General features: G+C 68.8%; 7 protein-coding genes and 1 non-coding gene across 8 annotated transcripts; 4 read left to right on the forward strand and 4 right to left on the reverse strand.

The window, feature by feature from the left end:
* Positions 1–23: 23 nt before the first annotated feature.
* On the reverse strand, positions 24–5,112 carry RHOBADRAFT_55547 (uncharacterized protein; the record flags this gene model as incomplete). The annotated part of the gene is made up of 7 exons (XM_018417905.1): positions 5,043–5,112; positions 4,893–4,952; positions 4,781–4,807; positions 4,518–4,718; positions 4,115–4,445; positions 3,589–4,038; positions 24–3,508 (listed from the first exon to the last, which is right to left on the reverse strand). Coding segments are annotated over exons 1-7 (4,584 nt in total), but the record flags the coding sequence as incomplete, so codon positions are not given.
* A 1,100-nt stretch (positions 5,113–6,212) lies between these two features.
* RHOBADRAFT_t112 lies at positions 6,213–6,301 on the forward strand. Its single transcript has one exon. It is a non-coding gene; the product is annotated as a tRNA-Arg (tRNA).
* A 685-nt stretch (positions 6,302–6,986) lies between these two features.
* Positions 6,987–8,312, forward strand: RHOBADRAFT_55548 (uncharacterized protein). The gene is made up of 2 exons (XM_018417906.1): positions 6,987–7,061; positions 7,295–8,312. Exons 1-2 carry the CDS (start codon positions 6,992–6,994, stop codon positions 8,260–8,262), a joined length of 1,038 nt encoding a protein of 345 aa, XP_018268926.1. The 5' UTR covers positions 6,987–6,991; the 3' UTR covers positions 8,263–8,312.
* Positions 8,313–8,803: 491 nt separating this feature from the next.
* On the forward strand, positions 8,804–14,728 carry RHOBADRAFT_38979 (uncharacterized protein; the record flags this gene model as incomplete). Its single annotated transcript, XM_018413583.1, has 20 exons — positions 8,804–9,052; positions 9,121–9,410; positions 10,042–10,060; positions 10,326–10,508; positions 10,611–10,797; positions 10,935–11,025; positions 11,108–11,199; positions 11,280–11,416; positions 11,497–11,608; positions 11,684–11,801; positions 11,883–12,078; positions 12,149–12,322; positions 12,408–12,607; positions 12,672–12,847; positions 12,912–13,011; positions 13,076–13,196; positions 13,267–13,486; positions 13,574–13,707; positions 13,788–14,016; positions 14,080–14,728. 20 exons carry the CDS (start codon positions 8,804–8,806, stop codon positions 14,628–14,630), a joined length of 3,579 nt encoding a protein of 1,192 aa, XP_018268927.1. The 3' UTR covers positions 14,631–14,728.
* Positions 14,729–14,754: 26 nt separating this feature from the next.
* RHOBADRAFT_48853 (uncharacterized protein) lies at positions 14,755–15,905 on the reverse strand (the record flags this gene model as incomplete). The annotated part of the gene is made up of 4 exons (XM_018415198.1): positions 14,755–14,890; positions 14,958–15,054; positions 15,198–15,733; positions 15,864–15,905. 4 exons carry the CDS (start codon positions 15,903–15,905, stop codon positions 14,816–14,818), a joined length of 750 nt encoding a protein of 249 aa, XP_018268928.1. The 3' UTR covers positions 14,755–14,815.
* Positions 15,906–16,744: 839 nt separating this feature from the next.
* RHOBADRAFT_17616 (uncharacterized protein) lies at positions 16,745–17,537 on the reverse strand (the record flags this gene model as incomplete). Its single annotated transcript, XM_018412380.1, has 2 exons — positions 16,745–17,314; positions 17,388–17,537. 2 exons carry the CDS (start codon positions 17,535–17,537, stop codon positions 16,745–16,747), a joined length of 720 nt encoding a protein of 239 aa, XP_018268929.1.
* A 344-nt stretch (positions 17,538–17,881) lies between these two features.
* Positions 17,882–21,104, forward strand: RHOBADRAFT_55551 (uncharacterized protein; the record flags this gene model as incomplete). Its single annotated transcript, XM_018417907.1, has 11 exons — positions 17,882–18,004; positions 18,072–18,163; positions 18,236–18,861; positions 18,933–19,059; positions 19,142–19,235; positions 19,343–19,383; positions 19,461–19,617; positions 19,689–19,721; positions 19,789–19,907; positions 19,993–20,565; positions 20,705–21,104. The coding sequence occupies 11 exons, from the start codon at positions 17,882–17,884 to the stop codon at positions 21,102–21,104; spliced, it is 2,385 nt and encodes a 794-aa protein (XP_018268930.1).
* A 121-nt stretch (positions 21,105–21,225) lies between these two features.
* RHOBADRAFT_55552 (uncharacterized protein) lies at positions 21,226–22,903 on the reverse strand (the record flags this gene model as incomplete). The annotated part of the gene is made up of 4 exons (XM_018417908.1): positions 21,226–21,467; positions 21,556–21,979; positions 22,065–22,580; positions 22,859–22,903. 4 exons carry the CDS (start codon positions 22,901–22,903, stop codon positions 21,301–21,303), a joined length of 1,152 nt encoding a protein of 383 aa, XP_018268931.1. The 3' UTR covers positions 21,226–21,300.
* Between the last annotated feature and the right edge of the window lie 256 nt (positions 22,904–23,159).

Raw genomic sequence — 23,159 nt, forward strand, 5'->3', positions numbered from 1 at the left:
GGAGAGAGGAGGAGAGGTGGGACGCACGTCGTACTTCTCGAGCGCCTCGAGGGCCTCCTCTTTCGAGAACCCCATCATGCGGATCGTGCGCACCTCCTCCGTGTCGCCGGCGAACTCGTCAACGGCGGGCGAAGGCGCATTTGCGGCGGGAGCGGCAGTGGCTAGAGGAGGAGGAGGTCCGGGCGGGGGAGCGTACGACGGGACCGAGTCGGCGCTCGTCGGGGCGGCGGCAGCGGCGGTCCTGGACACGCCGACGGGGGCGCCGAGTTGAGGCGGACCGGCATCCATCGACGTCGTCGAGCCCGGGATCGGCGTTGGCGCGGCAAAAGTGTCGTCGAACGTCGCAAACGCGTCGTCGTCGTCGTCGGCGTCCAGGTTGCGCCCCTGCTGGGCCGGCGCCGGCGCCGGCGCCGCGCTCGTCGAGTCAAAGTCGGCAAACGCCGCGTCGTCAAAGTCGGACGTGGCGCCGACGGCCGCGTTGACCTGCGCCGAGTTGCTCGCCGTGCGCGCCGCGTTCTCGCCGCCGCCAAAGTCGTCAAACTCGCTGTCGAACGAGTCGTACAGCGGCTGGGCGGCGGGAGGAGCGGCAGTCGTGGGCTCAGACGACGAGGCCGGGAAGGGCGACGCCGCCGACGAGGTGCTCAGGGCGGCGAACGACGTGTTGAAGTCGTCCTCGGCCGACGCGGCAGGCGCCTCGGCGGCGGCAGACGTAGTCGAGGTGGACGAGGGGACGAGGAACGCGGCGGCAAAGCCGTTGTCGACGGCGGCGGCAGGCGGAAAGGCCGGCACCTCGGGCGGGGTCGGCGCGACTGTGCTGGCCGAGCGCTGCGGCGGCGGCGGTGCCGCACGACGCGTGCTCGAGCCGGCGCCAGGCGACGGGCTGACGGCGGGCGAGGCGGGCTCAAAGCTCGCCGGCGCCTGCGGCTCGAGCATGTGCTCGCTCTCGGCGGTACCGGTCGGCCCGACAACGTGAACGAAGCTCTCGCCCGACTCCGAGTTGGTCGTCGGCTCGTGCTCGCGACGTGCGGCGAGCTCGCGAGTCGCCGACGCGCCAAGGTCGGTCGTCGAGGTGGCACCGCCGGCCGGCGTCGCAAAGCCGCTCGCGCCGGGCGAGGAGGCGCCAGAGCCCGAACGAGGGCGAGTTGCCGCGAACGCCTGCTCGGGGCCGTCGTCCTCGTCGTCCGACGAGTCCGAGAGCGTCGACGCGCCGCCACGGTCCGACTCGACGTCGTCGGCCGCAGCCGACTCGCCAAACACGTCGCCCTCGTCTGCGGCGGCGTCCTCCTCGACAGCGCGGGCCTTGCCCTTGTCGCCGGCAGAACCCGCCGACTCGCGCTCCTCGACCTCGCGCACGGCCTCGGTGAAGCCGGCCTCGGGCTCGATCTCGCCGAGGGTGCCCTCGACCGGGGCCGGGACGTGCTCCTCCTCCTCGGTCGGGCCAGGTGCGGCGGCGGTCGACGAGACAGGCGCGCCGCTTTCGAGGGCGGCAAACTCGTCGTCGAAGCCCGACGCATCCTGCTCGTCAACGACGGTGGCGGTGACCGGCGGCGCCGAGGCGGCAAAATCGTCGCCGAACGCGTCGTCTTCACTCGTGGCGAACGCGGCCGGTGCGACAGGAGCGGCCGACGAGGCGGCAAAGTCGTCGCCGAAGCCGTCGTCGAACGAGGCCTGCGCCGGGGCGGCCGTCGACGCGCCGCTCGTGGGCACGCCAAACGGGTCGGCCTCGACGCCCTCGCGCTTCGAGTCGACCTCCTCGTTCTTGGCGTCGCCCTCGTCCGAGCCGACGCCGAACGCGTGTGCGATCCCGGCGCCGGCCGCGCCGAGCGCCGCGAGCGCACCGGTGCCGACCGCAGCCGCGGCCGCGAGCGGCAGGCTCGTCGACGCCTCGTCCTTGTCGGCCTCCTTGGCCTTGGTCGAGTCGTCGAACGAGGCCGGCGCCGCGTCGCGCGGGAGCGTCTGCTCCTCGTGAGCGGGTGCCGGGGCCGACGCCTGCGACGGCGGGGCCGGGGCCGACGCGAACGCGAACGGGTTCTTGGACACGGTCGGCGACGAGCCCGTGTGCTGGGGCGAGACGCCGCCGCTGCCCATGAGGCGGTCGAACGGGTTCATCGACCGGACGCTGCTCGCCGCCGGGCTGAGTGCGGCTGCGCCCGCCGGCGTGCCCGGGATCGGGACGGCGGCGGCGTGAGCGGCGGCGGCAGTGGGCGCCGTGCGGGCGAGAGCGGCCTCGGCGGCGGCGTCGATCGAGGTCGACGAGGGCGAGTCGAGGGCGGCGGCGAAGGACGAGGGCGGACCGGCGACGGGCACGGGTGCGGGCTCGAGGGGCGGGTTGCGGGCGTCGTCGAGCTCGCGCTCGAGAGTGCCGCGGTCGGTCTCGCCCTGGCTGAGTTGCTTGCGGGCGATGGCGGCGAGGCCCTTGCCCTGGCGCACCTCCTTCTTGGCCTTGTCGATCTCGGCGCGCAGGATGCGCTTCTCCTCCTCGACGATGCCGACGCGGCGCTTGAGGTCGCGCACCTCCTCCTTGTCGCGCAGGACCTCGCCCTCGAGCTCCGACTTCTCCATGCGCAGCGCCGACAGGTCCGACTCGGCGCGGATGAGGTCGGCCTTGGCGCGCTCCTTGAGCGCCGAGCCGTCCTTGAGCCGGGTGCGCAGCTCGTCGACACGCACGAGCTCGGCCTCGTGGGCGGCGCGCGCCGTGCTGATGCGCTCCTGGAGGGCGGCGACCTCGCGGTTGGACGCCTCGACCTGCGCCTCGAGCTCGACGCGCGTCTTGCCCGACTGACCCTGCTTCGACTCGAGCGACGACGCCTCCTGGCGGAGCGAGTCCTCCTGCGCCGAGAGCGCCGACGCCGAGGCGGCGAGGTCGGCGTCGTCGTTGTCGTCGAAGAAGGACGACGACGTCGCGGCGGCGGCGGCGGCGGCGGCCCTCGGCGCCTGCTGCTGCGGCTGGGCCGACTGGCTCGGCGCAAAGTTGCTCTCGAACCCGGAGCTCGAGCCCGCCGCGGCGCCGGCGCCAAAGCCCGACCCGGTCGGCTGCGGGAAGACGGTGCCGCGTAGCGTGTACGACGCGCTGCCGCCGGTCGCCTGCGGGCTGAGGGAACGCTGGCCCTGCCCGGTGAGCTGCGGGCTCATGGCGCGCTGCGGGTACTGCTGCTGGCCCGTGAGCTGCGGGCTCATGGCGCGCATGGGCGCGAGCGGCTGCTGGCCCGTCGCCTGCGGGCTGAGCGTGCCCGTGCGCTGGGGCTGCATGGGCTGGACGGGCGGCGCCTGGGCCGACGACGACACGCCGTCGTCCTCGTCGAGGAGGTCGAGGAGGTCCCGCTGCGGGCCGCTCGGCTGCTGCGGCTGCGGCTGTTGCTGCTGGCGCATCGACGGCGGCACGAGCTCGGTCGGGAGCGAGTCGGGCAGGGGCGTGTTGGGCGCCGAGAGGGCGCGCTTGAGGAGGTGCATGGCGACGGCGAACGTCTCGCGCGTCAGGTGCCCGGCGTTCTGCACGTCGGCGAGATCCCTGTGTGTGGACGTGTCAGTCGCTGACTTAAAGGCTCACACGCGTGTGCGCAAAAGAGGGAGGGGGACAAGCCGACGCACCAGATCTTGGCGAGCTGGTCGACGCCGAGCCCGCTCTGCCCAAAGAACCCGACCGCCTGCTCGCCCTCGATGTGGCCCTTGCGGCCCGACTGCGAGTCGAGCGAGTCGAACCACGTGTTCGAGTCGGCGAGCTCGGCGGGCGTGATGGCCCACGCCGGGCCCTGCTGCTGCTGCTGCTGCGGCTGCTGGCGCTGCTGCTGCTGCTGGACAGGGAGCGACGCCTGGCGGAGCGGGCTCTGTGGGCCTTGAGCCGGCTGCTGCTGCTGGGCCGAGGCCGAGCCGGCGCCGGGCGCGGGAAGGCCGGCGGCGGCGGCGTAGAGCTTGGGGTCGAGGACGGTCGGGAGGGACGAGGCCGGGAGCGAACCGTCGAGGACGAGGTGCAGGAGGTGCATGCCGATCGTAAAGTCGGTCAGGTCGAGGGCGCCGCGCGAGTGCGTGTCGGCGAGGTTCCTGAGGGAGGGCGAGCGCGAGGTCAGGGCGTGCTGCTTGGGCGACGACGGGCGAGAGGGAGACGAGGCGGACGCACCAGACTTGACCGAGCACGTCGTACGGGAGCTGCGTCTTGATCCAGATCTCGCGCGCCTTGTCGCCATCGAGTAGGCCCGCGACCTGGCCACCGTTGGCGCCGGCGAACGCGCGCGCATAGTTGGCCTTGTCGGTCGGCGAGATGGTCGTGAGGCCGGCCGGGGCGGATGGCGGTGCGGCGAGCGACGACTGGCGACTCGGCTGGGCGGGCGAAGAGGGAGCGGGGCCGCCAGGCGCGGGCGAGGACGAGGACGAGGAGCGGAGCGACTCGTCGGCGAGCTGCTGGAGGCGAGCCGGGATCGGGTACTTGTTGAAGCTCGGGAGCGGGCCGGCTGCAGGGTCGTACAAGGCGTGTCAGTGGGACTGCTAGAAGGCGGACTGGAGAGGAAAGGGGCCCGACGCACACTTGGTGACCCACTCTGGCTTGACCTCGGGCGCGCCGGTGCGGTTGCGCTGTTGGGCGTGGCCGATGAGCCGACACGCGACGCCGAAACGGTCGGGCGACAGGAAGCCCGAGTTGTCCGGGTCGGCGATCTGCCACACCTCGCCCAGGAGCAGAGGCGGGAGGCCAGAGTGCGAGAAGAAGGGGACGGCGAGGTCGCCAGCTGTGGGGGGTTGCCACGAGTGAGCGCATGCTCGGGTAGATCTAGGGATGACAGGGACGCACTGAGGACGCCCAGCTGTTGCGTGTCGGCTGTGAGAAGAGTCGAGTGACGAGGGGAGGAGGGGGAGGCGGGTCAGATTCGCGACGGTACACAGTGAGCGAGAGTGGAGCGTACCGCGCTCAAACAGGTACTGGTAGGCGTCCTTCTCGGCCTTGCTCGGCGCGTAGCCTTGCACTGCGAGAGGAGGGGGGAGATGAGGGCGTCAGACCGAGGTGGGGGGGAGGGACGACGACGAGGCGACGCAGAGGGCGCTTGGGGACGCACGTTGAGGTGGAAGCGATTCTTGGGAAGCCATCCGTGCGCACTGGTCGGGCGAGCGGCACGAGGCGAGAGCGGTGGTGAGCAAGGGTGGGCGCGGTGGGTCGGCCAGGCGGCCGTTGTTGCTATTTGACCGAATACGAACGCTGGGACTATTGCCGTTTACTATTCGACCCCGCCCGCCTCGTATCTCGAGCGCCTCGTAGCGGTCTCTGTCTCTCTCTCTCGTTCCTCTCACTCGCTTCGACACCTTTCTCGCTTCTGGCTCGCGCGAAGCGGCTCACTGCTACTTGGCCTGCCCTGCAGTGTGCGTCAGGCAAGGCAGCTTGGGCACAGCGCTCTCGAACCTCGTCTCGCCCTCGTCGCGGCCGCTCCTTCGCGGCGCGATGGTCTGCCACGGTCGCTCTGCTCGCGACCGGCGCCCACCCATGCTGCGTCAGGACCTGACTATATTCTGCTCCCCGGCGCTGGCGCTGTGCCACTCGAGCGGCGCGAGACGCGGCCCCGGTCTCGAGGCTTCCTCGCGGCCAAACCTTGAGGCTACGCTCGTCTTCGCTTGCTGGACGCATATCCGGCCGGCCCCACCTGCTTGCTGCTCAACTTTTCGACTCGATGAGGCGGCTGCACGTTCGAGAAAGGCGGCGGCTGGTTCGCTCTGGAAGCATGCAGTTTGGCGTGCTCTGCGGCCGCCACAGGCTCGAGGTCGCGAGCAACAGCTTTGTGAACGCTTCAGAGGCTGCATACAGCTTCTTGGCTTGCGACTATGCTGCGCTCTCGCTTCGGTGCGACCTGTGCACGCGTCGACGGCGACGATTTCGATCTGGACTGGATGCCGCTCCAACTACGTACGACGCTCGATCGCTCTCTGCTCCCTCTCTACGACGCTCACGAGCCTGCGAACGCAGGTCTTTGACAACCTGCGTGGCTGGGTCGTTGCCGTAAGAGCGAGCGGGCGCGCATGGACGGCAAGCGCAAGGCGGAACGACGGGTCCGTGCGTTGCGGACAGGTGCTCTTCTTGGCTTCTGTGCTCGCCATTTCTGCCGATATCGACCCGGACTCAGCTGCACGGGCCTGTGCTGTTAGGCTGGCGGCCGGACGACCATCAAGCGGCTCGAAAAGATCGTAAAAAACCAGGGACTTCTAGTATGTCTGGCAAACATTATTGCCCGAACTTTGCCCGGCTGGCGCAATCGGTAGCGCACCTGACTTCTATTCAGCTTTTGAACACATCAGGAGGCTGCGGGTTCGAGCCCCGCGTTGGGCTGCTTTTGCCGGGGCCTGGTAAGGGCACTTTCGTAGCAAGCACGCTCCTTCCTTCAAGTTCGGCGGCGACGCCACCTTTTTGCTCTCCGCACGCTGCACATGACCACACTGAACGTGTCGAGTGGATGCACGAGTTGAGAGCTCAAAGGAGACCGGCGCCGCGAGCGTGCGCAGCAAGGCCAGCGACTGGCGGAACTGCGCTTTGGCGCCTCTTGCTCGTCCGCGCCGAGCTCGGGGATGGCTCCGCCAGCACGACGGGAACAGCTGCGTGTCTAGTAGCGCTGGCTGGCATGCACACAGGACGCACCGGCGACGTGCGCAGCTTCCTGACGGTGTCGACGTCGGAAACTTGCGCGCGAAGCTAGCCCGCGAGCGAGCGCTGCAGCTGTCCCGGTCGCTCTTGCTCCGAGGGGAAGATTGTCCAGCTCTTTATGCCGCAGCATGCTTCTTCGCACAGCTCGAGCGCAAGCGGGAGCTCGGATGGACCGTCCAGCTACGAGCGCTGCGGTTACGAGGCGAACAGGCAGGCTGCCCTCGAGCCAGCTGAATCTGGCCGCCGGCAGGACCGGTGAAGCTCAGCAACGAGAGCCACCGTCGCACAGCGCTGTCCAGAGCGGCGTGAACAGTGAAAGATGGACGAAAGGGAGACGGCTCTGCTCGCTTGCTCCCCCTCGCCAAACACCTCGACACGATGGCTTCTACGGCACCAGACGAGTCGAGCACGCGCAAGTTTCGCTGCACGGTCCTGATCAGCGGCTCAGGTGCGTCCCTCGTCCTCTTCCACGCCCTCCCCGTCTTTCCCCTCCTCCTCATCTCTTCGGGCTCGTCACTCGACGGCAACCGCCTGGGGAGATCCCAGCCGCCTCCATTCACCGTCAGAGCGCCGTCCGTCCGCCCTCGCAAGCCGGCGCGCTCCCAACAGCTGCCGTCACCTCGCACGGCTCCCCCGTTTGACTTGCGAAGCGGCTTGCTCACCTCTCTTCCCCCACAACAGGCTCCAACCTGCAAGCCCTCCTCGACGCGACCCAGCTCCCTCCTTCCGACCCTCGCTCCCTGTCGCACTGCGCCATCACCTCGGTCATCTCGTCGCGGTCCGACGCCTACGGCCTCACGCGGGCGCGCACCTTCGGCCCCTCGCCCACGCCCGCCGAGGCGTTCCCGCTCCTGCGATGGAAGAAGCAGCCGGGCAACGAGGGCAAGACGCGCCAGGACTGGGAACTCGACCTCGCGAGCAAGATCCGCGCGACCCGGCCCGACGTCGTCGTCCTCGCCGGGTGGATGCTCATCCTCGGCGAGCGGTTCCTCGAGGCGCTCGTGCGCGACTGGGACGAGTCGACCGCCGGCGCCGACACCCCTACCTCCTCCTCTGCTCCCTCCCTTCCTTCCGTCGACCCGACCGGCGCCTCCATCTCGTCCGGCCTCGCGACGCCCGGCTCGTCGCCTTACTCGCCCTCGCTCGTCGCGCCGCACGACTCGCTCAAGGGCCGCCCGATCCCGATCATCAACCTCCACCCTGCGCTGCCGGGCCATTTCCCCGGCGCACACGCGATCAAGGACGCGTGGGACGCGTTCAACACGCCGTCGGCGTCGGCGCTGCGCTCGGCCACGTCGGACGTGAGTGCGACGCTCGAGGGTCTCGGGGCGCCGCCGGCTGACGGCGCCGCGAGCACGAGGGTGGGAGGGGCCGAGGTCGAGGAGGACGTGCTCGCCGAGGCGGGCGGGCGGCGCATCACGCACACCGGCCTCATGGTGCACCGCGTCATCCCGCTGCTCGACGCCGGTGCGCCCGTCGTCGTGCGCGAGGTCGAGCTCGTCGAGGGCGAGAGCCTGGAGGGGCTCGAGGGCCGCATCCACGCCGTCGAGCACGAGGCCATCGTCGAGGCGGTCGGCGAGGTCGTCCGGCTCGCGAGGAGCGGCGAGTGGTGGGAGGAGGAGGCGGCCGGCGCGAGTCGGACAGCGTGAGGAGCACGCAGCAGATAGACACGCTCAGCAACTTCGGCAGTACCGGCGCGAGAGAGCCTCTTGCGAGAAGTGAGCGGAGCAGCCGAGGCTGGGAGAGCTGCAGCTTGCGGGCCGGTATCTCGCTGCGGTGCTCGACTATGCAGTCACAGGCGACTTGGGCACGCTCGAGCTGCAGTTGGACGCGGTGCGAGAGGTCGAAGTCGAGGTCGACGACGAGCCGGAACCTCGACCAGCTCGCGCCTCGTCCGCGTCGCTCGCACGGCTCACTGCCAGCTGCGCCGAGCCACCGCTGCTCATCGAGGCGTCCCGACCACTCGACCACACCGCGCGCGAGCTGGTCCTCGCCCGCCAACGCGCTCAGCTCGTCGCCGTCTCGCTCGTCAAACACCCGCCGACTCGCCCCCGCCGAGCTCAGCCACGACAAGCAGTACTGTGCTAGCAGCAGCACCGACCTGACCACGCCCCCGCGCCAGCATCAGCCGCGCCCTCGCCCTCTCAACCTCGTCCGCCTCCCCACCAAGCACCGCCCCGCGCCTTCACCATGTCGTCCCAGCAGCTCGTCATCCCGCTCAACGCCCGTGTGCGCGTCACCGCCGGACTCGGACACGTCCGCTTCGTCGGCCAGACGGCTTTCGCCCCGGGCAAGTGGGTCGGCGTCGAGCTCGACGGGCCCGGCGGCAAGAACGACGGCAGCGTTGCCGGCACGCGCTACTTCTCGTGCGCCGAGGGCTGCGGCGTCTTCGTCAAGGACCGCATGGTCACCGTCCTGGACGGGTCGGAGGAAGCAGAGGTGCGCTCCGTGCTCCTCCCCTCCCTCCTCCCTCTGGCCTGCCGTGACCTCTCGCTCTCTGCCAACAGGCCACGCCCGAGTTCAAGGTTCCCGCACTACCGTCAGCAACCTCGTCTCGCCCGATGTCTCGCGCCGCAGGACCTCGTCCGTCGTCGGCTGCTCTCACACCCGCCTCGTCCTCCTCGCGACCCTCGAGTCGCCCGTCCCTCGGCCCAGCCGGCGCTCCTCGTCCTCCCTCGTCCGCATCCGGCGCCGTTCGCCGCCCATCCTCGGTCGCCTCCTCGACCGCGTCGCACTCGCTCGCCGACGCGCGCGCGTCGTCGCCCGTCAAGCCGCCGACCGCGACTGCGACGCCCTCGTCCTCCCGCGCGAGCGCCTCGTCTCGTCCGCCTTCCTCCGCCTCTACCTCCCGCCGCGCCTCTTCTCTCCTCCCTCCACCCTCGCCGCGCCAGGGCACGACCACCTCGCGCCCGACCGGCCTCGTCCCGCCCACCCCGCGCTCGACCACCACCGCGAGCACGAGCGCCGGCGCCGGCCCCGCCTCGACGAGCCGGCTCGCACGCCCGACGCCGACCCCGTCGCCGAGCCCCTCAAAAGCCGCGGCGGCCAACTTTGCCCCGGCGCGACCGCGCGTCGTGCCCGCCACGCCGACCTCGGCGTCGTCGACCCCGGGCGCCGCAGCGCTCCGCACGCCTGGCGCACGTGCGGGCCTCACGATGCCGCTTGGCGGTCCAGGGTCGTCGACCGCGACGAGCGGCGGACCGGGAGGGGCCGCCATGCGGCGTCAGCTGTCGGGCGACTCGGCGGCGTCATCGAGCTCGAGCGTCGGCGGCACAGGCGCCGCTCGCAGCCTTGCGAGCAGGCCGAGAAGCGCAGCGAGCGTGAGCGAGGGAGCGGGAGCGACGATGAGGAGGACGCTGAGTGGGGCGAGCGCGAGGTCGGGCGGCGTGGGCGGGTTCGAGCGCGAGAGGGAGCAAGTCGACCTCGAGGAGGAGGGCCAAGCCGGCCGTGTTGGGTCTGGAGGGGTGGACGGGGCAGAGCCAGCCGTCGATGACGTGCGGCAGGACGAGGAGGCGGCAAGCGACCCGTTCTCGCTGCGGGACACGGGCGCGCGAGGAGCAGCCAAGGCCATCGAGGCCGTGCGTCCCCTCCCTCTCCCTCTCCCCTGCCCCAGTTACTGTACTGACAGACCACCCTCCCGCACCCACCGCGCCTCCCCACCCTCGACCCGACTTGCCCTCCCCTCGTTCCTCTACTGCAGACCGTCCCGCAGCGCCAGCACGACGAGCTTCTCGCCAAGCTGTCGATCCTCGAGCGTCGCCGGGCCGAGGACCGCGAGCGCCTGCGCGAGCTCGACGCACTGCGCGACAAGGCGGGCGAGTGGGAGCGTGTGCGGGAGAAGACGCGCGCGAGGGTGGCAGAGCTGGCGGGCGAGGTCAAGGAGCTCAAGCGCGAGGTCCGTCAACCTTCTCCCCTCTCTGCCTTCCTCTCCCTGGGACTCTGTGACCCGTTCCCTGACCTGAGCGTCTTGCCCGTCGTCGCTCGCGCGCAGAACAAGGACCTCGCCGCCTCGCGCGAGTCGGCCCAGTCGGCGTACGACGACCTCGCCGAGCAGGTCGAGCACAGCCTCCTCGACAAGGAGATCGCCGAGTCGGAGCTGGACGAGGCGCGAGCGCGGCTCAAGGAGCTCGAGGAGCGGGTCGGCGAGCTCGAGGTCGAGGTCGAGGTGGTCAAGGAGGAGAACGGTGCGTCCGCCTTTCGTTCTCTCTCCCTCTCTCCTCGATCGCCAGCCTTACTGGCACAATCTCGGTCTCTGTCGCAGCACGCCTCGAGGGCCTCGGCGACGCCGAGATCGCCCGTTCGGCGGCTGAGGGCGCAGGAGACGGCGCACCCTCTTCTGCTGGCGGACCTTCGTCGCTCGCCTTCCGTCAACTCGAGAAGCAGAACGCGAGGCTCAAGGACGCACTCGTCAGGTGCGCCGCTTGTCCTTCCCTCTGTGTCCCTTTCTCGCCGTCGCGCGAACCTGACACTACCGGATGTGGTCGACGCGCACAGGTTGCGCGACCTGACGGCCGAGAGCGAGGCCGAGCTCAAGCGCAAGGTCGAGTCGATGGAGAAGGAGCTCGACCTCTCGGCGGATCTGCAAGGTGCGCCCTCCTCTCCCTCGCTCGCATTCGCGGCTCCCAGGTTCGCCTTTGGTTGCTCACCAGCCCTTCCTCGCTCGCAGGCGACCTCGACAACATGGCCGTCGAGCTCGAGGAGGCCGAGTCCAAGATCGAGAACCTCAAGGCGCAGCTCGACATTGCTGCCGAGGCGCAGGACATGCTCGAGGAGTTGACCGAGCGCAACATGAAGCTGCACGACGTACGTCCCCCCTCTGCCTCCTCTTCCTCTTCCTCCTCCTCCTCGTACAAGTGACTGACGTGCCTTGCGTGTCGTCGCAGGACAACGAGGTCCTCAAGGCCGACGTTGACGAGCTCGAAGCCCTTCGCGAGCTCGCCGATGAGCTCGAGGAGAGCCACCTCGAGACGGAGAAGCAGCTGCAAGACGAGATCGGTACGCTCCTCTTTCACTCTGTCCTCTCGGCGAGTCGAGGGCACCGCAGACGATTGACGACGAGCGCCCGCACAGACCGCAAGGACCTTCACCTGCAGGAGCTTCGCCGCCGCAACAACTCGCTCGAGGACGCCTGCGTCGACTACGAGGTCACCATCGGCCAGTTCCGCGAGCTCGTCGTCAGCCTGCAGACGTGCGTCGTCGTCTCGCTTCCTCCCTTTCCCCCCTCGCACAGCCGAGGACGCACCCGCTCACGCCCTTCTCTCCCCCGCAGCGATCTCGACCAGCTTCACGAGCACCAGACGACCCAGGCCAACGAGTCGCAGTCGCTCACGAGCCAGTCGCAGGCCATGCTCAACCTCAACCTCAAGCTCCAGTCGACGGTCCTCAAGTCGCAGGTCAAGGCGATCGACCTCGAGTTGCGCAAGCTCGAAGCTCAGCAAGCCGCCGAGCACCTGTCCATCGTCAAGGTACGCTCGGTTTTCTTCCCTCGACCCACGCCCCGACGGACGTGCGCCTCACCCTCTCCTTCCCTCGCAGCCTTACCTCCTTCCGTCCTTCTCCGACTCGGACGCCGCCGCCGTCGACGCCCTCCTCTTCTTCGAGCGCATGGCGTACAAGGTCGACCTCGTCAACGACTTTATCGAGCAGAACCACAGCGTCAGCGAGGCGCTTGACAACGTCGTCCCGGAAGAGCTCGTCCGCATCTGCGAGGTGCGCCGCCTTTCCCCTCCCTCTCGGCATTTCGCCGCCGTCCCCTCCCTCGGGCGCCATCTGACACGAACACTCTCCTGTACAGGCTCGCGCCAAGCTCGCCCACTACGCGGCGCTCAACAAGCGCTTCGCGGCGCACCTGCAGCGCTGCCCGCCCGACGTGTTCCTCAAGATGGGTCGCGTCTACCGCGAGGTCGCCGGGACCGAGCGTCGCGTCGACAGCTTCATCGAGGCGTTGCGCAAGGAGGAGCTCCGCGAGAGCGAGTGCGGCAAGGAGATCGACGGGTGCGCCCCCCTTTCGCTCGAGCCGTCCGTCGACAGCCCCTGACTCGTCCTCCCGGTGCCACAGCTTCATCGCGCAAGCCGAGCACCTCGCCGAGTCGCACTTGCAAGGGCTCGACCCGACTCTCGACCTCGCCGAGCGCGAGCTCGCCTCGATTACGACCCTCGACCTCGACTTTGACACGATTGCCGCCGCCGCTGGCTTCGTCAAGCAGACCATCGCCAGCATCTCTCGCGACTCAGGTCCGTCCCTCTCCTTTCTCTGTGTTGCTCTGGGCAGTCACTCATGTCGAGCCCGCCGCCGCAGATGTCGAGGTCGAGCTCGGAGGAGGCGAGCTGGACGACGCGCTCTTCAAGCCGCTGCAGAACATCGTCAACCACGCCCGCAACGCTAAGGTCCTCACCAAGTACGTCGGCCCCGCCCTCTCTCTGTACGCGCAGGCGCCGTCACTCACGCTCGCCGCCGCACAGGAAACTGCTCCGCCGCTTCGACGACCTCGGCTCGACTTCGTCGGCGCTCAGCGTCGAGCACGCGCAGGGCTTCGAGACGCTCGCTTTTAACAGCAGTACGATCGCTGGAGCGGTGCTCAAGGTGCGCCTCCTCCCTCGCCGAATCTCGTCCGTCCACATCCTGACCCTCGTCGTCCTCCTTCTTCGCGCAGCTCGCGTCCGACATCCAGTACTACTGCGCCGAGGTGCGCTCGACCAAGGAGCCGCTGCAGCTCACGACGCTGCACGGCATCGCCAAGGACGTCGCCGCCGTCGAGCTCGGCAAGCAGTCGCCCCGGCCGCTCGACGAGATCAACGCCCTGCTCGTCCAGCTCGCCCAGAACATCGCCACGACCGTCACGAGCGCGATGGAGCCTGAACATGTCGTCAAATGTGCGTCCTCGCTCTCTGTCTCTCGGTCCTCGCCGCGCTCGCCGACGATCAGGAAGGTCCTGACCCGTCCCTCGCCCCGGTGCGCAGTGTCGTTCGAGGCGCCATGGATCGCGCGTGTCGCCGAGCTGCAGTCGAGCGCTGCCATCAACGTCGACGCCGAGCGCAAGGTCGCACAACTGCAGGACGAGATGCGCGAGCTCGTCCGAGACGTCCGTGTCAAGGTGCGCCCGACCTTCTCTCTCTCTTTCTTGCCTCGACAGCGAGCCTCCCTGACCCCTCGTCTCGTCGACCCTGTCCACAGGAGCAAGCCCATCAAGAAGCGTCGGTCAAGATCGAGCTCATGGAGAAGCGCCTCGAGGGCGTCAAGAAGCAGGCCGAGGCGCTCGCGCAGCTTGAGGGCGAGCTCGCCAAGAGCCGCAAGCAGGAGCGCGCGTACGAGGAGGCGAACGAGGTCCTGCAGCGCGACCTCGACAAGCTCGAGCAGGAGCTTGACAAGCTTAAGCAGAGCGCGGCGGCGGTTAAGAAGCAGGGTGCGTCCTGCTCGCTCTCTGAGTTCAAGCCCGGCACGAGACTGACTCTCGCGCCGCATGCAGGCACGACCACGTCCTCGGGACTGGGCCTCGACCCGTCCGTCTACGAGGGCAGCATGGAAACGTCCTACCTCATCGAGCAAATCTCGTCGCTGCGCTCGGCGGTCCGCTTCCTCCGCCAGGAGAACGCCTACATCAAGTCGCACGACCTCCTCGTCCAGGTCGACGCCCTCCCCTCGTACGACCTGCCGCCGACACCTCCCCTCACGCCCGAGCCGCACGACCCTCTCGACCTCGCCTCGTCCTCCCCCTTCCTCTCCTCCTCTCGCGCCGCGACCAAGTCGCTTCCCTCGCCCTCCTTCGCGATCCGCTCGGCGCAGCTCCTCCGCGAGGCTCGCCTCGTCTCGGCGACGCCCCGCCTCGTCGACGTGTCGCGCGCCGCAACAGGCTCGAGCGCAGCCGGCGACGGGCGCAAGCCGTGGCAGGCCGTGCGGCGGGACCCGCACAGCCAGCTGTGGGCCGAGAAGGAGCGCACGAGGCTCCTCGAGCGCAAGGTGCAGCGCCTGTGGGACGAGCGGCCTCGCGTGGCGACGATGCCGCGAATCGGCGCCTGAGCGCGGGTCGGCCTTTTTCCTTTCCTGTCCCTCTTTCGTCTTTCATCCTCTCTTCGTTCTTTGTTCTCTCTCGCAATGCATACTGCGCAACGTTCTCGACGATAGTGCGGCTGCAGGAGAGCGTCCTTGAGAATCGAGTACAATGCGCGGGAACTACTGCAAGAGGGAGAGCGAGAGGACGAGGTCTACGTGAGGCAGTAGCCGCCGTCGACGAGGATGTCGGACCCGGTGGTGTAGCTGCTCGCGTTGGAGGCCAGGTACTGCGAGCGCGAGACGAGTCAGTTCGAGCGCATCGACGAGAGCGAGTGCAAGCGGGCGAGGACGCACGAGGTACGCCGCCTTGAGCTCCTTGACGTTGCCAGGGCGACCGAACACGCTCAGGCGCTCGACGACCTTCTCGACCTCGGCGTCGGACGGGCCCATGCTGCAGGAAGGCGAGGAAGAGAAGGTCAGTGATTTGAGAAGGTCGATTCCGGCGCTCGCTCGACGAGTCGTCGAGGGCCCGCTTGATCCGGCCCTCGCACTCGCGGTCGCCTCACGAGAGAGAAGAGAAAGTCTGGGACGCACGCCGTGTCGAAGAAGCCGGGCGAGATGCAGTTGACGCGGGCAAAGTTGCGCCAGTCGCGCGCGATCGAGCGGCAGAAGTGGACGACGCCCGCCTTGGAGCTGTTGTACGCCGGCTGGTCGTACGGCACGTTGACGATCCGAGCCGAGATGGACGTCGTCGCGATAAAGGACGCCTTAACGCCCGACTCGGCCGCCTTCTTGAACCACTTTGCGCACGCGCGCGCGCACCAGAACGTCGAGTTGAGGTTGACGTCCATCGTCTGCTTCCACGAGTCGAGCTCGTAGTTCTCGTCGATGCTGCCGGGGACGCCGCCGCCGGCGTTGGCGACGAAGCAGTCGAGGCGCCCAAAGTCGTTGCCGACGGCGTCGATCGTCTTCTCGATGGCGTCGGCGTCGGTCGCGTCGCACTGGTACGCCTTGCACTTGATGCCGAAGCGCTTCGAGAGCTCCTCGGCCTTGGCGTCCTGGTTCCTGCGCCCGATAATGGCCACGTCGCCGCCCGCCTCGGCAATCGCCTCGGCCGTCGCCCAGCCAATCTGTTGCCGCACAAGCTCGAGTCAGTTGTGCGCTTCGCGGTCTCGAGCGCTCGAGGAACGCCTGAGGGGGAGATGCGAGCGGTGGGCGCTGGGAAGAGGGCAGGACGAGGAGGAAGAGCGAGCGACTCACGCCGCTGCCGCCGCCCGTGATCGCCGACACTCGGCCCTTCATCGAGAAGAGGCTGCAGAGGAGGTCTCGCGTCAGGTGTCTGCCCGCCGTCGTGAGAGGAGAGGGCGAGTCGACGCACTCAAAGACGCTGTCCGACAGCTGCGGCGTAGGGCGCGGGAAGTCGCCATCCGAGGGAGAAGACCTGTGTGCGCACAGGGGCGTGTCAGTTCTCTGCTTCGTACGCGTCGAGGTGGCTCGAGAGGTGAGAGAGGACGCACATTGCGAAGAGCGAGGCGAGGTGGGGCGCGGTCGGGTGAGAGAGCGAGAGAGTGGAGGTGGGAGGCGAGGCGTCGAGTTGCGGTTCGAGCGAGCGCGTGCAAGTGTGGAGCAGAGGAGAGCAGGGAGCAGCAGCAGATTGCGCGGTGGGGCGGCCACCAGCGAGCACGCCGAGCTCAGAGCAAGCGAGAGCGGACGACCGTTTCCGTCCGGCTCGTGGGCGTCCGACGCAGCCGCGCAGCCGCGGCTGCGAGGTCGGCAGGCCCGCGTGACGCCCTCGGTGGACGCCTGTGCACCGCTCGCGAAGCGTGCAAGGCCGCGGGCAAAGGTAGCGGGCGAGAGAGAGCAGGTCGGCTGTCGCGGTGGGCCCGGCCGCGGCCGCTCGCCGCGGCTCCGAGTCGCCGTGGACGCCTGCGTGCGGCATCGATGCTCTCGCACGCTCCAGCGTCGCCCGCTTCTGCGTGGATTGAAGAGCGGACAGCAGCGGCCGAGCGGCGAAGAAAGCTCGGCGTGCGCAGGCGAGGAGAGCGGGCGAGAGCGTCGAGAGGGACCGAGCGAGCTGCGAAAACCGCACAGAGATGCTCTCAGATGCTCTCGCGGGACGCAGACGAGCCCAAAGATACAGTCTATTGCACGGCGTGGTCTATCTCCTCGAGGATGCGGTCCGGCCGCAGCATGTGGGCGACGCAGTGGCGCCCGTTCAGGACGTCGTTCTCGAGCGCCTTGGCCTCGGCCGCCTGCTCGTCTGGCGCGAGGCCGGCCTGGACGTGGCGCTTGATGATGCGCCTGAGGGCGACGTCCTCGGGCACGCTGTAGAACCACCGCTCGTCCATCTCGCGCGAGACGTCGGTCCACACGGGCTCGTCGAGGAGGAGGTAGTTGCCCTCGACGACGACGATGCGGTGGTGCGGCTCGATCGTGATCGCGCCGTCGACCGGGTCCTTGTCGGCGTGCGAGAAGGCCGGGGCCGCGAGGCGCTCGTCGGTGCGCAGGCGGCGCACGAGGTCGAGGAGCTTGTCGGGCGCAAAGGTGAAGGGGGCGCCTCGTCGGCGGAAGGACAGCTCTGGGTCTGGGTCGGCTGCGAGCTCGGCTTGGGTGCGGTGGAAGCCGTCCATGGGGAGGATGACGGCGGGCGGCGAGGAGGAGGAGGCGGAGGACGAGTTGAGGTGGTCGAGGAGCTTGGCGGAGAAGGTGCTCTGTAGACGGGGCGCAGCTTGACGTGAGCTCGTTGGCCGCTGGTGGACCGAGAGATGTGAGAGCTGTGCGCACCTTGCCCGAGCCGGGGATGCCTGCGAGTGCGACGAGGTAGCGACGAGGTGGTCGCTCGCCGTCGCCGCTCGACGAGGCGACCTTGTCGAGGAGCGCTCGTGCGAGGACTGCCGGGTCTGCAGGCTGTGGCTCGAGGTCGTCGAAGCTCATGGCGGTCGCGTGTGAGAGCGAGCGTGGGTGTTGGACGCCGAGCGAGGCGCGCGAGCGAGGCAGCAGTCTCGCCCGAGAGCCAGGGGCCGGCGACTGGCGGCGTCGATCGGGCGCGGTACAGCAAGCTGCCCCCCACGCGGAGCCCTGCCTCAGGCGCGCGAACGACGAGGGCGCGGGGCGGAGGTCTCTGCTCCGAGCCCGCCATCAGCTCGCTCTCCCGCACAGGGCGCAAAGCCACCCGCAGAACAGCGAACAACAGCACCCGCTGCAACGCGCCTGCACCCCCGGTCCCGCGCGACACCCCTCCGCCCCACCGCCACGGCACCACCACCCCGACCTCGCCAATGTCGGCCACGGCCTCCCCACCTCCAGGCCAGCGTGGAGCAAGCGCCAACCCGGACGAGGACCTCTTCGAAGGCGGTCGCGCCAAGTACGCCTGCGAGAACTGCCGCCGCCGCAAGCTCAAGGTGCGCCGAACCTCGTCCTCCTCTCGCAGGGGTCCGCCGAGAGCTCACCTTGATCCCGTATGTGCAGTGCACCCGCGATGTTCCCTCGTGCGTCTTCTGCGCAGAGCACCACCACGACTGCGTCTATGTCAAGATCGTGCGCACCCCGCTCACCCGCAAGTGCGTCTCGCCGTCGTCGCCGTCGTCGCTCCTGTCGTCCTCCTCCTCCTGACGGCCGTCCCTGTCCCACAGGAACCTCGACGCCGCAGAACGCAGGATCGCCGAGCTCGAGGACCGCCTGAGCCGCAACCGACCCGTCGGCGTCAAGCGCCGCTCGGACGACAGCGGCTCGACCACCCGTCAACCCTCGCCGCCGCCTTCGTTCATGTCGCCGCCGCTCCCCGTCCTCCACCAGCCCGCCTCGATGCCTCCGCCCATGTCGCACACGCCCGCACTCCACCAGGCGTCGCTCCCTCCTCCCCCTCTTCCTCCTTCCGCCGCCGCCGCCATGCACGCCTCGCCCGCCTCGGCCGTCTCGTCCTCGCCCGGCGCCGGCGGCGGCGGCGGCGCCTTCCACCCGATTGCCGGGCCCTCGTCGCACCTCCCGCCGCCCTCGGCGTCCGACCTCGTCGCGCCCGCCGCGCACCTCCCGTCCTACAGCGGCAGCTCGCCGTTCGCCAACTCGGCCGCCGCGAGCCGCCCGCCGCTCGTGTCGGTCCCGACCGCCTTCTCGTCGGCGTCCGGGTCGTCCATGGTGTCGGTCGCAGGGCCGGAGCTTGCGGCGGGAGCGCAGGTCGACACCACGACCGAGCCAGAGGAGGGCGATGGAATGGGCGCGCTGTCGGTTGAGCCTGGTGGAGGGTCGGGCGCTTACCTCGGTGCGCCCTCATCTTCCCCAGGAGCGTCAGGAGTCGAAAGACAGCGGGACTGACCCTCGGGCGACGCACAGGATCGCTGTCGGGCGCTGCCCTCCTCAACTTTCTGCAACGCTGCGCCGGCGACGTCAACCTCTCGGCGCACGGTTCGGCGGCGGGCAAGGCGGCAGCTTCTCCGACCTCGACTATCGCGTCTGCAACGTGCGTCCCCTCAAGCTCTCTCCCTCTCGAGAAGAGGCTCGTGCGGCCTGACTGACTTCGGTCCCCTGTTCCTCGTCGACAGGCAGATCTTGCCCGAGCAGATGGCGCTCTTCGTCAACTCGTACTTTGCGTGCTACCACCTCCAGTACCCGCTCGTGCACGAGGCGTCGTTCCGGGTGCGTCCCTCGTCCCCTCGTTCGTCGTCGCTCAGGCGATTCGAGTCCTGACCCTCCCTTCCTCCCCTTTCCCTCGCCCTTTCCTTCTACGGCCCTCGCCCGTACAGGCTCAACTCGCCGACATCGTCCCTCGACCTGGCGGCTCTGCGTGCGTCCCAGCCCTCCTATCTCGCCCGACCTTGCGCCCTTGACCGACTCTTCCTCTCTCTCTCCCTGCCGGTACAGCTGGAACCTCCTGCATCAAACGATCCTCGGGCTCGGCAGCATGTGCGTCGTCGGCGCCGAGGGCTACGACGGTGGCGAGGCCGTCGCCCTATACGAGAAGACGGTCGCGAGCATCAAGCCGCACTTGTTCGAGAGCAACTCGCTCACGGCGGTCCAGGTGCGCCCACCTCTCTCTCCTTCCGTTGTACGTCCTAAACGATTCGTACTGACGGCGTCGTCTCCTCGTAGGCCTTTACGCTCCTCGCCAACTACGCGCAAAAGGTCCGTCCCTCGTGGCCTTTTCCTCCTTCTCGGCGCCCTGGCCTGACTCGCCCTTTTCGTGCCACAGCTCAACCATACGGCGAGCGGGAGCGTCTACATCGGTATCGCGCTGAGGATGGCGATAAATATCGGCTTGCACTGCGAGTCGTCGGCGCGCAACCTGTCGGTGTTCGAGCAAGAGCAAAGGTGCGTCCCGAGCTTTTCCCGCCCCTCCCTTTCGTTGCCGAGATGAGCGGAGAGCGTGGGCTGACTCTCCTCTTTCCCTGCGCAGGCGCCGAGTCTGGTGGACCCTGTTCTGCTTCGAGTCGGGCTCGTCCATCACGTTCTCGCACCCGTCGACCCTGCCGACGGCCGGCGTCGACGTCCTCCCGCTCGCCAACGTCCACGACGCCTACTTTACGCCGGCGGCCCTCTCTCGCCCGCACAGCGTCGACTCGGCGACGCCCTACTCGTCGCTCCTCCACCAGGTCTACTTTGCCCAGTTCGCCATCTCTGTCGTCCAGTACCTCACGACGGCGCAGCAGCACACGATCACGCCCGCCGACATCCAGCGCCTGTACCGCGACCTCGACGTGTTCCAGGCCTCGCTGTCGCCCTACTTTTTCCGCGACTCGGCGCCCTGGTTCGACTTTGCGCGCGCAAAGCTGTGCTGGCGCCTCGACAACTTGCGCATGATCATCCTGCGCCAGACGTTCCTCAAGGTGTCGCTCGGCCAGGGCGACGCGACGCAGGAGGAGGAGCAGATCTTTGAGCGGTGCGTCGCGTGCGCCGGCGAGGTCATTCGGTCGGTGCAGCGCTTCACCGAGGCTCGCCCGAGGAGCGCCATGGAGTGGTGGTACTGCCTGTACGTCTCGAGCCCCTCTCTCTCTCTCTCTCTCTTTCAGCCGGGCCGCTCTGACATTTCCTTTCTCGCCCTGCCCTCTTTCCCTCCCTCCTCCCATCCACGTCCTCCCATCCACCTCCTCCCATCCACCTCCTCGCAGACACTTCCTCTTCCCGGCCGCCTTTGTCCCCCTCATCGCCCTGCGCGTTCGCCCCTCTGCGCCCGCCGCCGTCGACTGGATCGTCGCCGTACAGTCGTCGCGAGGCGTCCTCGAGCGGGTCCAGCACGCCCTCCTCAAGCCTCTCGCGTCGCGCTGCCTCGCCATCATTTCGGCCGTCGCCGACGTCGAGTCCAAGGGCAACACCGAGGTCTCGGCCGCCCCTATGGACCCCGACTTTGCGAGCTTCTTGGAGCGACTCGCCGCGCCGCCCGAGAGCAGCGAGGGCATGCCGTCGCTTGCGCTCCAGGCGCCGTGGCAGGCGCCTGGGCTCATGACGGACCTCGACGCGCTCTTTGCGTGGTTCACGCCGCCGAACGGCTCGCCGCAGCCCGGCTTGTAGATCCCCCTCCCTCGTCCCTCTTGCCGTCGTCGCCGTCGCCAGATCCTTGTTGTCGTCCCTATCTGTCATCGAGCCTTGCGCTTTCTCTCGCTCTTTGTGAGAGTCTCGAGAGCGTGTACAGGTGTGATACAGGTCCGAGAGGAAGGATCTACAGAGTCTAAGAAAGTCGCTCGCTCGCGTGCGCTCGAGCCTCGCCTCACTCGTCCTGGTCCTCGAGGCGCTCGCGCTCGCCGGCCTCCCGGATCGCCCACGTCAACTCGTACGTCTGGAGGGCCTGCTCGTACGTGCACGAGGGCGTGCCGGCGAGGAGGCGGTCGATCTGGGTCTGGAACGGGTCGTCGTTCGCAAAGGCGTGGACCTCGACTGTGGGACGAACGAGAGAGGGCGAGTCAGGCATCGCTCGACAAAGGTCGCGCTTGACGAGAGTACAGAGAGAGGGCGAGAGACGCACCTTCGGCGCCCTGGTCGGACTGGCGGATGAAGAGGCGCGGCGTCGGCGTGTACATGTCGACGAGGCGGAACGTCGTGCCGTCGCAGATGACCTCGAACTCGGTGTCGTACGTGTTGCCGTGCAGGCCGACGACGTGCGTGAGGGACCCGACCGCGCCGGCCTTGTACTTCCAAACGGCCGACGTGTACCTCGGGATCCGGCACTCGGGCTGAACGGTCGCCTCCTCGTCAAAGCCGAGCTTGGACAGCTTGCCCGGCGCGTCCGAGTGCTCGACCGTATGCGTGCGCACCGACTTGAGGCGAGCTGCGCCGCCGAACAGGAGCGAGAGCGACGCGAGGTGCGTCGCCTGCTCGACGATCGGCCCGCACGAGATGACCTTGTTCCACCATGCGGGCTTGGTAGCGAACTCGTACGCCATGTAGTACTGCAACGGCACGAGAGCGAGTCAGTGAAGGTCGAGACGGGCAGAGACCGCCGAGGAGAGAGAGAGGGCGAGAGCGAGGACGCACCCGTGCCGCCGTCCCCATGACCGTCAAGCCCTTGTCCTGGATCATCTTCTTGATCATGTCCACGCCCTTGAGCGCCGTCATCATGTAGCCGCACCCGACGACGGCGCCGCTCGCGTTGTACGCCTCGAGGACCTTGCTCTGGCCGGCGAGCTTCGACGGCTGCGCCGCGCTCACGGGCTTCTCGACGAGCCAGTGCTTGGTCTTGGGCAGGGCGCCGAGCAGGCGAAGGTCGAGGTCGGCTGGCGGGGCAGCGCAACCGCGGAAGTGCGGCGGCGCGCCGACAATGACGAGGTCGACCGCGCAGTCGGCTCCGAGCGCCTCGCCCGCGAGCTCCGGCGTCGGCCAGATGGCCGTCTTGTCGTAGCCGGGGACGCCGGCCGCCTTCTTGAGCTCGATCTGCTTCTCGGCGCGCGCCGAGTCCGGGTCGACGATGCCGAGGACGCTGAGCGACTGGCCGAACGAGCTCTCGACGCGCTTAGAGTGGTTCCACGGGCCTTCTGCCGAGCCAAAGTTGATCTGTGTCGGGCAAGATACGCAAGTCAGTACGTCTGTACCGGTGGCTCGACGCTGCTCGACTCGCGTAAGGGCGAGAGGGCGAGAACGAGGCGAACGAAGCAGCGCGGCCGGCTCGCCTTGTCCTCCACCTCTCGCTACCTCGCCAGCCCGGCCGCACGCTTGCCCTGCCCTCGCAGACCCGCTCCAAGCCCTCGCTGGCGCTGTTCCACCAGCTGGATCCGCGGTGCTGGCCTCGACCGAGTCGCTCGACGGGAGGAGGAGGAGATGAGGGAGCGCACCTCGCCTGCGCCGACGAAGACGACCTTGAACGGTGCGGGAGACATGGTTTGCTGGTCGAGGTGGAGCGTGGAGCGTGCAGCGAGAGCAGGGAGGCGGCCAGAGCAGTGCACGAGAGGGGAGTCGCCTCTCGCCCGCCCGCCCGTTCGCCGCGGCCGCCCGCCGAGCGGTGGACGAGGCACGTGCGTCGAAACGCACGGATGGCGTTCTGCCGTCGTCGGTCGACTGCTCACCGTCGAGCCCTGTGACGCTCACTCGTGGACGATCGATCTGGCGCCAGATCTGGCGCCGAGAGGTTTCGCT

This window comes from Rhodotorula graminis, assembly GCF_001329695.1.
Source record: "Rhodotorula graminis WP1 unplaced genomic scaffold RHOBAscaffold_13, whole genome shotgun sequence".
NCBI classification, from domain to species: Eukaryota; Fungi; Basidiomycota; class Microbotryomycetes; order Sporidiobolales; family Sporidiobolaceae; genus Rhodotorula; species Rhodotorula graminis.